The sequence below is a fragment of the Macrobrachium nipponense genome, chromosome 45 (assembly GCF_015104395.2).
Source record: "Macrobrachium nipponense isolate FS-2020 chromosome 45, ASM1510439v2, whole genome shotgun sequence".
Lineage (NCBI taxonomy): Eukaryota > Metazoa > Arthropoda > Malacostraca > Decapoda > Palaemonidae > Macrobrachium > Macrobrachium nipponense.
Genome location: NC_061105.1, coordinates 37,828,360 through 37,842,791, shown reverse-complemented (window position 1 = coordinate 37,842,791; position 14,432 = coordinate 37,828,360). Strand labels below are relative to the sequence as shown.

Below are 14,432 nucleotides of genomic sequence, written 5' to 3'. Positions count from 1 at the left end.
CTAAATATATATGAAACAATTTCAATATAAAAAAATATCACAAATTCTCGGTTATTTGTATTTATCCTAGCTATACTTACCCCGAACTACTATCATAGGGAGAAACCTGGATTGTCAATCTGGTACCGACCAGAAAAAACCAGTTATTCCTCCACTCCCAGGCCAGGTAATGCCCCGGGGTCGAAGACCATGCGACCTTTGACCTGAACTCCAGTCCTTTCCACGTCTTAAGGCCTATACCCTAAGATACATGGGGATGGTAGGGAAGACCTAAAGACTCCATTATTCGGGGTAAGTATAGATAGGAAAAATACAAATTACCAAGAATTTGAGATTTGTTCTGACACTGTATACTTGCCCCGAACTACTATTGTAGGAGACTTACTCCTTAGGAGGCGGGAGTATCTAGGGAAGGAGAGGCCCGTTAGAAGGCCGGAAGGGGGAGCGCCCCTCTGCCCCTGGCCCAGAGGGGAAAGAGGAATAACTCACACTTGTGTCATGTAATACAATGGTTTGTACTCCGAAGGTTACAAATCCCCTTGGTCTTACCTGTAGAGTTGTAGGGTCCAGAGAAGTATGCCGAAGGCCCAGGAAGGGAGAGGGTATGGAGGGGGGGGGGGGGGGGGGGGGGGGTGGGGGGGTGGGGTGGGGGGGGGTGGGGGGGGGGGGGGGGGGGGGGGGGGGGGGGGGGGGTGAGGGGGGGGGGGGGGGGGGGGGAAGGTTGGCTGGTAACGCACTTCAATCATTCCACCACTCATACCTCAAGCACCTACCCAATGTGCCGTCTCCATCATGAACAGAGTCAGTTCAAAGGAAAGAGATCTGTCACCGATCTCCAGCCCCTCGAGGCCTTCTCCATCAAGATGACTGGCTATAGAACCTTGGTGATGGATCTCGAACAATTTCCACAGCTCCGTTGCTTAGCATTGCTTGTACGTACTTCTTCCTTTGGTGCTAAATCCTTGGCAGAACCAGGAATGTATATCTGAAGATGGACCAGATAGTCAGTGAGGGGTGGCTTCGACTTGAAGGGGAGAAGATATCCCTCCTGAAGGACATCTACTATCCATGTTTTCACTCCATATTGCTGCCATGTTGCACAATGGCTCGATAGGCAACCGCCACCAATGGCAGCAGCTGGGGAGGAATGCTGTTCCTAGCATTTCCCCTCCTTCTTTCCCTTACTTCCCTTCCCCTTTGAAGGAGGAGTCTTCTTGGGGGTGGAGGCGGCGTAGCCACAGTTGCTCGAGCAGGCGCTGAAGTCTTTGCAACTGCCTGGTGGACAAGTTGATCGCTGTCTTCAGCTCTTATCTTGTCTACCGCAGCGTCCACCATCTCTCTAGGGAAGAGAGGTGGAACCCAGCAACAGTCTGTTCCTCAAAACCAATGCAGACTCTGGGCCCACAGACCTGGCCAAATGATTCAGGACAGCATCCCTCCTGAGTACCAGGTAGGAAATAGCCCTATCTCCATACTGGCAGTCCCCGGAAAGTTGAAGTCCTCCCCAGGAATGATGGGTCCTGAGGAAGCAGCAACTTTGGATACTGTGAGGGACCACAGATCCAGCCAGGAGACTGGTTGGAAGGCTGCCATAGTGGTAGCCTTCAAGCTCCCAGCCTCTTGTTGCGTAAACCAGATGTTTTCCGCAACAAGGTGCTGCAGAGGCAAGTCAGGAGTCAGACAAACTAAGTCCAGCTCTACCTCTTTGGCCGGCAAAGGCCTCTCCGAGGGCATGTAAATCACAATTTGTTGTAAATTGTATTTTTCTTAACTATACAAACTTGAGGTCCTTTAACATATGGAATGTACTTCAGCGCAGCTGGAACCGATCGAAAGCTTTCAAAAAAGGTGGTTTGGTAGTTAACTGCTTGTCCGATAGTCGGGAGTCCAGCCCAACTGGGAGGTAAACATCACTTTGCTTTAGGCCCAGGAACAGAGTGAGGGGTGGCATGAGGTGGGACTATGTGTAAAGGACCTCAGGTTTGTATAGATAGGAAAAATGCAATTTATGACAAATTGTGATTTGTTCCGACACGTAATACAAACCCTCGGTCCTTTAACATACGGAAGACTCACTTATTGGTGGGTGGAATCTGAGTCTTAAGAACACTGGTATTCGTCCGACCTTGGTTCCCTCCCTGGTCGTAAGAGCAGAGGGAGGGATCCTAGCCTCTGCCCAGCTGATTGGGGTGTGCACTGCAGGATCAGTGGTCAGACCTCTGGACCAAATTCATAAGAGGGAGGCAAGCGTGCCTCTTATGAATAGCAAGCAGGAGCTAGTTCCTACAAAAGAGCCAAATATAAGGTCTTGGGTTTGTCTCTTGTTGGCGTCCACTCCCCCCCTTGTTAGGGGAGTGGTGGATAACTGCTCCTATCCTTAATGAAAGGGAATTAGGATGGACCTCAGTCGCGTAGCTTACCTGTATCGGCCTCCTGTCCAGCGTAGTGACAACCGCAACCCTCTGCCCACAGGTAGAGGAGAGAAAAGAGGAGGAAGAGAAGCCAGTCACACTCTCATTCACTCGTCCATTCACGCAGTCTCACAAGGATGCGATGCTGTCTTGTCGGGCGAGGGAGCTGGGTAAGCTACACAACTTGTTGAGCCGCCACCACGGGTCCCAAGGAAAAAGTGTCCAAGGACCTGTGGGTAATATCCCGAAGGTAGAAAGATGTAAACGTGGTCTGGTTGGCCCAAATCCCTGCCTTCAGCACCTGTGCCACGGAGAAGTTCTTGCGGAACGCAAGGGATGGGGACCAATACCTCTGACTTAGTGGGCTCTCGGACGAAGGGTACCGGTGTCGTTACTCCTATCCGAAGTGTACGTCTTCCTGATCACCTAATGAAGCCAGCAAGAAAGAGTGTTCTTGGATACTTCCTTCTTGGTAACCCCGGTGCTAACGAAGAGGCGTCGACACTCAAGCCTGAGGTGGTGAGTTCTCTTCAGAAAGTGTCATAGTGCCCTCACAGGACAAAGCAGCATCTCATCCGCATCATTGTTGATGAAGTCCTTCAGGGAGTGGATCGTGAACGACTCGAACCAGTCGTCAAGGACCGAAGGGTTCTGAGTCTTCGCTACGAAGATGAAGACGACAACACCTTCCTCTTCTTCCTCTTTAGCTTCCTCAGGACCACCGTCAGGTCCTCCATCCAGGACGGAGCTGGGGCAGTTGCCAAAGCAACAGGGCCCAGCTGCACCTGTCCGGAGGGACCTGCGGTGGGAGCAGCAACACCATGGGCTGGAGCAACAATGTCAGGAACTGGTACGGGGGCAGCAACAACAGGAACTGGCGGCAGGTTGAGCGGGGAACTCTTGGGGCACCGAAAGTCAGGGGCTGGGGCGAGGAAAGCAAAACCAGGTGGTGGAGTCATCTCCTTCCTTGGCAAGCACGGCAGTGGGGCCTGGACTGAAGCTGTTGGGGTAACCATTGCTACGTGCTGGGTGTAAACAGGTAAGGAGGAGCTGCATACCCAGGTATCGACACCGTTGTAGTCGTCGACGTCTCTGGTCCGTGGATCACTGGCCTGGGTCCCTGAGCTGCTAGGTGGTACAGCAGCCCCTGAAGACTCGGTGCACCCGGGAGTCCAAGCGAGTACCAGACCTGCTCGAGATCGCCACCTGCGGCAGGCATACCGAAGGAGGCAAGAGTCAGGTTAGGTGGGGTGGTGGGGGGGGGGGGGGTTTCCCGTTCGCCCGAGGGGAGAAAGTTCCCACCCCGAGTGAACGGAAGACCCCGAGTGCAGTTGAACGTTGGGGTGTTGCGCTCCCTCCTCTACACTCAACTGATCGAGTGAAGAGGCGGACCGCGACATGTCCCCCGAAGGGGAGGGAGCCATACGCGGGAGCTGACACAGAGGAAGGAAAGAGGAAGACTTGTCCGAAACCAACAGTGTCGCTGGAGAGCCCTCCGACGACACCTTGGCCGGCTTAAGCACCTTCTTCCCCTCGTATCGCCCCCACTGCTCCTGCAACCAAGATACACATATCACACATGTATCGGCGCGAGAGCATTCTCGCCCCTAACACCGAGTACATAAATCATGAGGGTCAACATCATGGAGTGACCTAAAGGCCCCACACCTACGGCCCTCCACGCCAAGGCACAATCTGCGGTTGACTGGGGGGGCAGGGGGGTCTCTCTATCTCGTGGCCGCTCATTTCCAGGCACAAGACAGCAATACACAATGATGGAAGAAAGGCAAAAAAGAAAAAAAAAGGACTTACAATCACCCAAGTTAACTCAGTCTTGCTCCGTCGGCGGCCGAAAGCAAAGTGATGTTTACCTCCCAGTCAGGCGGGACTCCCGACTATCTGACAAGCAGTTAACTACTGAACCACCTTGTTCGAAAGCTTATGACCGGTTCCAGCTGCGCTGAAATACATTCCAAATGTTAAAGGACTGAGGGTTTGTATTATGTGTCGGAACAAATGCTTCTGTCAAGGAAGAGGAGGGGGAAGCAGCTTGTCCGATCTGTTAGCCCTAAGTGAATTCTCTTGTCCCAAGACAAGATCCTTCACCTGGTCTAACACTTCTTTGGACAAGGAGGACCCCAGCAAGCCCATAGAGGCTCTGGGTTCCTTCTTGGGACCCAAGAAGGACTCTAGATGTGAAGGGCGGTCAAAAGAAGTAGTGGTGATCCCTTCCCCTAGGCAATTGTGCTGACAAATCAGCGCGATAACCTCAGCAAGCATCCTCTGGATCTCAAGAGTATCTGCATCCTGAGAGAAAGGACCCTTAAGTCATCCTAGGATGCATTCCTCCCTCAACCCTCTTTCTTCAGAAGGAAGAACCTCAGCAGCCCCCCTAGGACCTTCCTGAACCAATCGAGCATACGACCTGTTGGGTCCTAGGACTGTGCCGGGAATGTATACTCTCGTGCCTCCCCAGGGTTCCTCCTGATCGCCTTGCCCCTCCCAGTGTATCCTGAGGAAGTTGAAGAGACAGGTGAGGACGACTGGATGCTCCCACTCGCTCTGCTAGCAGAACTAGCTGAAGGAGTGGGACACAAACAATCACCAACCCACTGCGATGATTGATTCGCAGGTCTAAGAATGCTCTCGCCCTGGAGAAACGGTCCCCCAAGGGGGAGGTAGTAATGAATCTACCTCCGAAATATGGTGGTTATGGTGGTCACATGTTGTGTATATCCCAAATCCCACATACCCAGGCACAGATACGGTTGTCGTCATCCTTGTTGCAGCTACATGCATCACAGGGGCAGACGTAAAATGTGCCACGAGTCCCCAGTGAGACGGGATACCAGGCCGTCTCAGCTTCAGCCATGCCTGCTGCAAGTCCCCAACCATGGAAGCCGCCACACCTGAAGGAGCAAAAGTCAAGTCAGAAGTAGTCTCTACCTGCTTTGGGGGAGATAGAGCCCCTCTGGAGTGAGCAGAGGTCCCCGAGTACAACTCTGAGTTCCCAACCCTCCCTCCCTCTTCTACTCTTGACAAGTCAAGCGGAAGGACAGATTCCCCCCAAAGGGGACACAGCAAGTTGAGGAAGCTTACGAGGAGGGAGAAAGGTCAACAAAGGATCGGCAATCATAGGAGTCATTGGGGTCATGTAACCCTCAAAATGCTTCCTCCCCTCATACCTTCCCCACTGCTCAGACGAACAGGAAATACAGGTATCACATGGGTTTGATCTAGCTACACTCGTGCCCTCAGCATTTTGTGCACAGGACGTGAGGGTCCACCTCCACTGAGGAGCGAAAGCTACTGTATTTTCTCCCTCCCACTCCAGGACATATGTGCTGGGAGAATGGGGGGTGTTTAGGGTTATACAAGTCCTGGGTTTGCATGTTGCTAACGAAAGACAAATATGCAAACAGATATACCACACAAGCAAACAAAAATAAAAAAAACATCTCACTATAAAGATGAAACTACTTCAACGACAGAAATGGGCAGAGTGAAAACACATCTGTTCACCACGGCGGCCGAAAGCAAAGTGGAATGTTTACGTCCCGTCAGGGGGACTCCTGACTAATGGACAAGCAGTTATTGCCTAACTACCTTGTTAAATCTTCAACAGTTGAATTCCAGCCTAAACTGAAAATAATTCCCAATGTGAACACTGTAAAGGACCGAGGGTATTGTGTAGGAACAAATATGTGGTAAACAAATATTTCACAGAAACCTCCATAAGGAAATAATGAGAGCAACACTGTCTTGATATACATCAGTAACTCGCTACTTTCATTACAATTTAAACTACATCTATGTACTACTTCTATCAGATAATAAAGCCTCCATAATACTACACTGTATCTCAGCATTCAATGACTAAAGATTTTTGTGGTATAACAATGAAAATAAGCAATGAACACATCTATTATTATAGTAAATAAAAGAAATTGGTCTAACACCCATAAGAATTTTTCAAAACATCAGAAATTTCGTATTTTATTATATTATTCTTTGGTAATTTAACAGGCTGAGCCATAGTTACAGCTAGCCCAGTGCAAATATTCTTGAATTGGAAGTGGAAAATGGGGTAGCTTAAGTAAAATTGGTGAAAAAAAAACAAAATGAAACAAATGAGAAGTAAATATAACTGAGAACAAAGTAATTAGGGGTAACAGGAAGATGCAAAAAACCTTTAGCACTCCTACAGAGTTTCATACTAACCACTCCAGTCATTCATAACAACCATTCCAAAGATGTGATCTTGAGCACTCTGAATAGGAATAGTCTCTCCCAGTTTGTTTCCTGGACCAACAAAGAAAGCCATTTCCAGTTCAAAGTCCATCAGACGACAAGGACCAAAGGTTGGGGGTTCGTCATCCTTAGGACGAGTTTGACCATTGGGTCGACGGATAGGGGTGCCTGAAACGACAACACTTGATGCTCTTCCGTGGTACCCAACAGGTAGGTATTTCCTGAAATTCAAATCCAAATGTTAAACTCTGCTGTAAATTCTACAGTCAGCTAAAATTCTTAGGATTTACTTTAACAAACTTGGAATTCTCAAAACTATACAGAATTAATTTTACTTCATGAATAAATCAAACATGACAATTTGTCCAAAATTGCATTTTTCCTAACTATACAAACCTGAGGTCCTTTTACAATAGGAAGGTACTAGCGGCAGCTGGATAGGTCGTAAGCTTTCGAACAAGGGGTTCGGTAGTTAACTGCTTGTCCGACAGGCGCGCGCGCGCGCGACTGGTAGGTAAACAAATCACTTTTGCTTTTGGCCCAAGCAAAAACTGCAGAGTGAGGGGTGGCATGAGGTGGGGCTATGTGTAAAAGGACCTCAGGTTTGTATAGTTAGGAAAAATGCAATTTTGGACAAATTGTCATTTGTTCCGACACGGCATACAAACCTTCGGTCCTTTTACAATAGGAAGACTCACTTCTTGGTGGGAGGAATCTGAGTCTTTTGTGAACAGACTGGTGTTCGCCCAACCTTGGAATGCCTCCCTGGTCGTAAGAGCGAGGGAGGATCCAAGCCTCCTGTCCGATTGATCGGGGTGTGCACCGCAGGATCAATGGTCAGACCTCTGGACCAAGTACTAAGAGAGAGGCAAGCGTATCTCTTCGTACCAGCAAACAAGAACAAGTTCCTAATTGCAAGAGGCAACATAAAGTTATGGTTTGTCTCTTGTTGGCATCCACTTCCCCCCCCTTGTAGGAGGAAGTGGTGGATATTCGCTCCCATCCCTAGTGAAAGGGATTAGAATGGGGCTCTGTCGAGTAAGCTCACCGGCATCTCGTCCTTATCCAGCAAGTGATGACCGTATCCCTCTACCCACAGGTAGAGGGGGAGAAAAAGATAGGAAGAGAAGCCAGTCACTCTCTCATTCACTTATCTATTCTTACAGTCACACCAGGACTCGATGCTGTTCAGCCTGCTAGGGTCTGGGTTAGCTAGACAACGTGTTGAGCAGCCACCACGGGTCCTAAGGAAAACGATCCAAGGACCTGTGGGCAATATCCAAAGGTAGAAGGAGGTGCCGGTGGTCTGGTTGTACCAGACCCCTGCCTTCAGTACCTGCGCCATGGAGAAGTTCTTGTGTAACTCGAGGGAGTGTACTTCTAGGTCATCTTGGTGCTGACGAAGAGTCTTCAACACTCATCCTGGGATGTCGAGTTTCTTCAGAAAGCGCGGTCGCGCTTTCACAGGACAAAGCAGCATCTCCTTCACATCGAAGGCGGAGAAGTCCATTAGGGAGGGGATTGTGAAGGACTCTAACCGATCGTCAGGAACCGAATGGGTTCAGAGTCTTCGCTACGAATTCGGTACGAAATCGAGCGTCACGAATCCCCATCCCCTGGATGCTTGACTTCGCAGGAGAAGTCATGCAATACCTCAGAGGAAAAGAAGGGAATGGTCGTATGACCTAACCCCCCTCTTCTCGACTTCGGTGATGTCCTGTACCCATACTGGTCTATCCGTCTGCAGCGAAGTTGTTCTTCTCGGTAGTGGATAGGACACCGACACTCAATGGTGGGTGTCGATGGTATGGGTACTGTGACAAGCCGTTAGGACGAAGAAAAGATTGTTATGGAACAACCGAACTAAGTCCACAGCGAAGTTCGTAACAGACTTGGGCGCTCTGACAGCTGCCGACTGACTGCGTTCGGTAGGAGGCAAGTTGTCCAGGCACCCGAGCAAGTCACGTGACCTTCGCCTTAAAAGGGTTCTGCCAAGAGACTAAACAAATAATCTGTTCATCACCGATGCCAGAAGGCAAGGTGATGACTCTCTTAAGGCATGTGCCCAACAGGCGAAAGTCAATTGCCTTCTAGAGACCGAGGTCCTTGATGGCAAGATAACTCATAGTATAGTTGATTCTCGGCTAAGGAGAAACAACACTATGTGTCGTTGAAGACGAAGGTGTACAGAAAATGCAACCTACGTCTTCGCAGCTGAACCGAGAGAAGGATTCTCAAGATTCTGAACCTGTGCTACAAAGACTGAGAACGCTAACCGCTTATTCATTGCTGTCCGGTGAGGATCGTAGTTGCAATAAAAGCGGAGCGCTTTTCAGTAATGAAGACAGGGAAATACTGCCTGAAGAACTGCTTCTCATGGGCTGAACATTTGGAAGTAGAGCTGTCAGGTCGGAGAGTAGGCGATGTCTTCTGACATATCTGTTCGGGAATTCGGGGCGAGCAATGAATAATTGCACACCTACGAATACGAGATATTTTGAAGACAAACTCAGATGTCTGCAAAAATCATTCGCATTATCGCGGTGCGATGCAGCGGTTGACTAGTACAGACTTCTGTTACCGTGCGGTAAACAGAAAGATGAAAGAGTCCAAGAGATATCTCTGTTGAAAATTCTCGCAATGTCGAAGGCGATGAAATCAAGCGTCACAGCAGTAGATGGTCCTTCATTATTGCGAGAATCCCCGTTAATCAGAGACCTAAGTCCATGATTGTTGGGCAGAGATACGGTTCGGTAGTCAATCAAACCAGGGGAGAGAGAGACGTAACCGACCGTGCATCTCCGAGACCTAGCTGATACTGAGCCGCTATCAGGCAGTTCAATACGCAGTAGCTCTCGGTGACTCGTCATCCTGAGTTGCCAGTTAATCCATTATTCCACGAAGGAATGCGTTCGGCTAGAACCATCGAGCATAAAGAATACGCTCGAGCAATTATATTTAAACGAAACGGATTTCGGTAAATACAAAAGCTGATTTGGTGTTGTCATGACAATACCAAGTATCTAAAATCAAAACTGATAACTGCTGGGAGGTTGCAGGCAACCCCGAGTTGCAGTTCAATTAAGATACAATTCGTCTCGGTCACAAACCGTAGAGTTAACTACGGTATGCGCCTACCCCCCGGACAATTCAACTGTTACAAGAATCATGTCGCGAGGGTAATATACGTAGTATATTTGTAGGTTCTGTACAACGACCTCCATCCTAAATTCTTTTCCCCTCGAGGAATGAGAATAAGGATTGGAGATCGACCGCCTTCGTTCTCTAGCTAAGAGAGTGAAGGAGAAGTCTTTCCCAAAGGAAAGCTTCAATGGTGAACAGAATACCGAAGACGATAGTTCAAGCCAAACTGGAAGTTCCCGTCCGTTCTTCTCTATTCCAGGTTAATCGCCTACTGTGAGATACTCTTCTTTCAGCAGCAGTCTTCTTCCAAATGCTAGAAATTACAGGAATTCGAGCATAAGCGAGGTTCCCGATTATCGTAACAATTATCGGGGATTCTCGCTCACTTTGGACCGTGGTCTCGCCTAAGTGTTTGGAGATCGTAAAAAACTCGAACACTCTTGAGTGCGCTAGAAATTCCGTAGAATTCTAAGCACTCTGCGAAACCCCCACCGAATTCGTCAAACGATATCGGCTGGTGGTCCTCTCGATTCCCGTAGAAATCGAGAAAGGGGCAGGATCCCTCCTCAACGACCGGGGCTTACGTCAGGTAGGACCCGAAGGTCCCCCTGGTAGCGCAGCCCCTAACGTGGGATCTTACAGAGAAATCTCTGTAGGATCCCTCCCCTTTCCCTCGTAGCCGTAAGGAGAGAGGGAATGGGGGAGGAATGGATACTGGCTCGCCTTCCCAGCGGAACTAGCAGTTGGAGAAGAAAAGGAGCAGCCATCGCCTTACGGCGATGGCCTCTCAGAGCCTGGGAAAACGTAATCCGTCAGGAGAAAACGTTTTTCCCCGAGGAGGGTTACGAACTCATACTGTAGGTAAGGATCTGCCGCCACTGTGAACGTCGTCTGGGTGGGGCTGATCGACACTTGACAGGAGAGAGCCGATACCGTCCTCCGACTCATTCCAGTCCTCGTCGAGGTCGAAACCTCTCAGGAGGACCGAAGGGGTATTCAAATACGGTGTCCGAAGACACGTAGAAACGCCGCTGTCGCAGTAGAGGAGGTGAAGTAGCTTGTTCGACCGGCCAGAACTGAGAGAGCCTTCTTGTCCGGAGACGAGAGACTACCTGGTTCAACACAGTCGGCAAGCTCCGATCGCGGCAGACCCACCGTCGATTTGGGTTCCCTCTCGGGCCCCAAAACGACTCGAGCCGAGACGTGGCTCTGCTGGTGGGAGCGGCGATCCTTCCCCGAGGTCGTTGTGCTGACGAATCAGCGCCATAACCTCGGCAAAGTTCCTCTGGATCTCGGAAGTCACAGCATCTTGCAGAGTGGGACCGTTAAGCCCTTCGAACAAGAGCATATTCCGAGAACCTTCCTCCTAAGAAGGGGGAACAGCGACAGCCCTCTCGGTCTTCCCCATCCACTTGCGCATACGTCCTGGCCGGTCCAAGAACCGTGCCTGGCACGTAGGGCGTCGTGGTGGGATCGTGAGGGGCGCACCCCTCACGATCACTCCTCAATACCTCGCTCCTCCCGGTGTAACCGAGGAGGTTGAAGGTAGGGAGAGGCAGACCTGACGCTCCCTCGTTGCTCGCTGGCAGAACCAGCAGGCTTGGAGGGCTGCAGGCGATCGTCAACCCGTGGTGGCGATCGAGCTGCAGGCCTGGTCGAACCGTCTCGCTGTGGAGAACGGCTGGACTGAGCACAGCGGCCCCGATCTCAAGTGTCAGAAGAGCTGGTGCTGGTTGCCATACCCGATCGCTCTCTGTGAGAGCGACGGTCAGGCGACCTGCAGGCTCCACTGTCACAGTGAGACCGGTGCTTGTCCTCACGGCACGTCACGTCGCTGGTTCCAGCCGTGGCTGGCACCGGCGAACGGAGGGACCTCTTCCCAGCCTCAGCCCGTGGCCGGTCGTGGACCGTCACATCCCCGGGTAGCCAGCTGTTCGCCGCGAGAGTGATAGCTGGTCTGGTGAGAGTCGCGTGGAGCGGCTGTCACCAGTCTTCCGCCCCCGTGCCGTGAACCTGACGCTGAGCGGACTCAGAGGTCTGGTTCCTGGCTGCACGGTCGCTGGTAGGCGACTGTACACTCGGTACCTCCCGCGAACGAGAGGCCGAGACGGACCCTGCTGCAGTGGCAGAACCACTGACACCAGGCGAGGAAGTACCGGTGTTAGCCGGTACCCCTCTGGTCCCCGTAGTCTTCTTCCTTGCGAAGAGAGACGGGCCCCGCTCCCGAAGGAGCAGGAGGACCAGCGGAAGGAACCCTCCCGTCCCACTGAGGTGAGACGGGTCCCGAGAAGTTCCCGAGGGAGACTTCTTAGGAGGGAGGAGGCAACCTTCTTCTTCCTCGGCTGTGAAGCCTTAGAAGTCGAAGGGGAAGAGGCGGCAGCCGACGACGATGAAGAAGATGAAGACGACGACGACGACACCTTCCTCCTCTTCTTCGTCCGCTTCCTCAGGACAGACGTAAGATCTGCTATCCAGGGCGGAGCCGGGGCTGCTGTAGCCGAAGCTACAGGGCCCGGACGCACCTGTACAGACAGACCAAAGTCTGGGGTAGTACCACCACGAACAGGGACGACATCAGCAGGTATGGGCATCTCAGGAACAGCAGGCACAGCCAGCACAGCATCGGTAGGACCGCCAGCGCAGCAACGGCAGGGACAGCCAGCGCAGCAACGGCAGGGACAGCCAGCGCAGCAACTGCATGGACAGTCAGCCCAGAATCGGCAGGTACGGCAGGCAGCACCGGGAGGGAACACAGGAAAGTGGAAGCAGCAGCCAGCAACATCCTGGTACCGGCGGCAGGTCCAGGGGCGAGCTCTAGGGCAGCGGAAGTGTGGTCGCTGCAGCGCGGCAACCACGAGCGGCGGCGGCAGGCACGCCCCCCTCTCGGTACGGCGAACGGCACTTCACAGCGGCTGTAGGCAAGACTGTTACCACGTGAGGTGATTACACCAGGTGAGGAGGGACGTCGTCACCTGGAGCGTGGTCACCACTTCATGGGTGACCGCAGTAGGCCCAGACATAGAACCGCAGCCCCTGGACACTAGCACGCCCTGCAAATCGAAGGACGCCCATACCTCACCAAGGTCCACCCTCGTGGCAGTAGCACCTGCGGAAATAACAGTAGTAGCGATTAGTGGGGGGAGGGGGGGAAGTCCCTCGCGCGGGGGGGTGAGCCCTCTCCGAACGAGTGGAAGACCCCGAATACAATTGTACATCGGGCACCGAGCGCCCTCCCCCGCGCTCGATCGACGGATCGGGCGAGGAGAAGAACGCCGATAACCTCCCCCCCCCAACCCCCCCCAAGGGGAAGGGCCATCTGTGGGAGCTGAGCGGGGGGGGTTCTCGTTCCCCCACCCCCGCACAGCACCCATGTACCCAACAATAATATAAGAGCCCGAGAGCAATCGTGCCATCGGCCCGAATGCAAGGGCATAAGGATCAATTCCCTGACTGAGCGGAACTTGAACCAAATAAATATTGATGCAATCAATAATAAAAAGAATAAAATGAAAAAGAATCTTGCATTACGATTCACTTCACAATGAATAAGGGCTCGGATCGAGCGCATTTTGCGCCCTCGGTACCGAGCGCAAGGGTAAAAGGATCCATTCCTTACCTTTATGGATCAAGGTTTATGGAAACCTTGATCCATAAAGAATTGATGAATCAATCAATATATATGAAAATGAAAAAGAATACTGCGCTTGCGATTTCACTTCATACAAATAAAATAAAAAGGGGAAGGATCAATTCCCGGTAAATAGCGGAAACATTGATCCCAGTAAACAATGCAATCTCAATAAAATATGAAAATGAAAAAGAACTGCACTTGCGATTTCACTTCATTCAAATAAAAAGGGGAAAAGATCAATTTCCGGGTAAGCTCGGAAACTGATCCAAAATGAGTATTGCTACAATCAAAATAAATATATGAAAATGAAAAAGAATACTGTACTTGCGATTCCACTTCCATACAGAATAAGTTTCCGTGCCGAGCGCATTCGCTCGGCAACGAGCATACAGGTCAAAAAAATATAAATGAAAAGAGCACTTACTTACGATTTTCATCTACACATTTCCAACCAAAATATACGCTCGGAGCGAGCGCTCTCCCGCCCTCGGCACCGAGCATACACAATACGAGGATCATTTCTGGGAAAATGAATTCCCGCACTTACGCCCGTTCAGTCCCGGCACTCAGGTATCGGAGGGCGTGGTGTGAAACCAAGATCCTTTAATTCACAATTGAATTCAATGGAAATAAATATGAAATGATTGTACTTACAATTCAGTTTCACTAGATAAATAGAAAAAGAAAAACACAACCATGCGAAAGCAACGACGATAAAGCGGGCAGAGAGCGATGATACACGTCCACACGCCAGCAGGCCGAAAGCAAAAGTGATTTGTTTACCTACCAGTCGCGCGCGCGCGCGCCTGTCGGACAAGCAGTTAACTACCGAACCCCTTGTTCGAAAGCTTACGACCTATCCAGCTGCCGCTAGTACCTTCCTATTGTAAAAGGACCGAAGGTTTGTATGCCGTGTCGGAACAAATCAATGTTTCAATATTTAAATACTCAACTGCAAAGACATCTCAAGCTTTGCATAAATCTTATCAATGACA

At 50.9% G+C, this 14,432-nt stretch overlaps 1 protein-coding gene across 1 annotated transcript in view; it reads right to left on the bottom strand.

Annotated features, from left to right (window-relative positions):
• The window catches only part of LOC135214488 (fumarylacetoacetase-like), an 85,507-nt gene that overhangs the window by 16,715 nt on the left and 54,360 nt on the right, over nt 1-14,432 (bottom strand). The window contains exon 5 of the mRNA XM_064248851.1: nt 6,633-6,883. Within this exon, the coding sequence (XP_064104921.1) occupies nt 6,633-6,883 (251 nt within the window). The remainder of the gene's footprint in view (nt 1-6,632; nt 6,884-14,432) is intronic.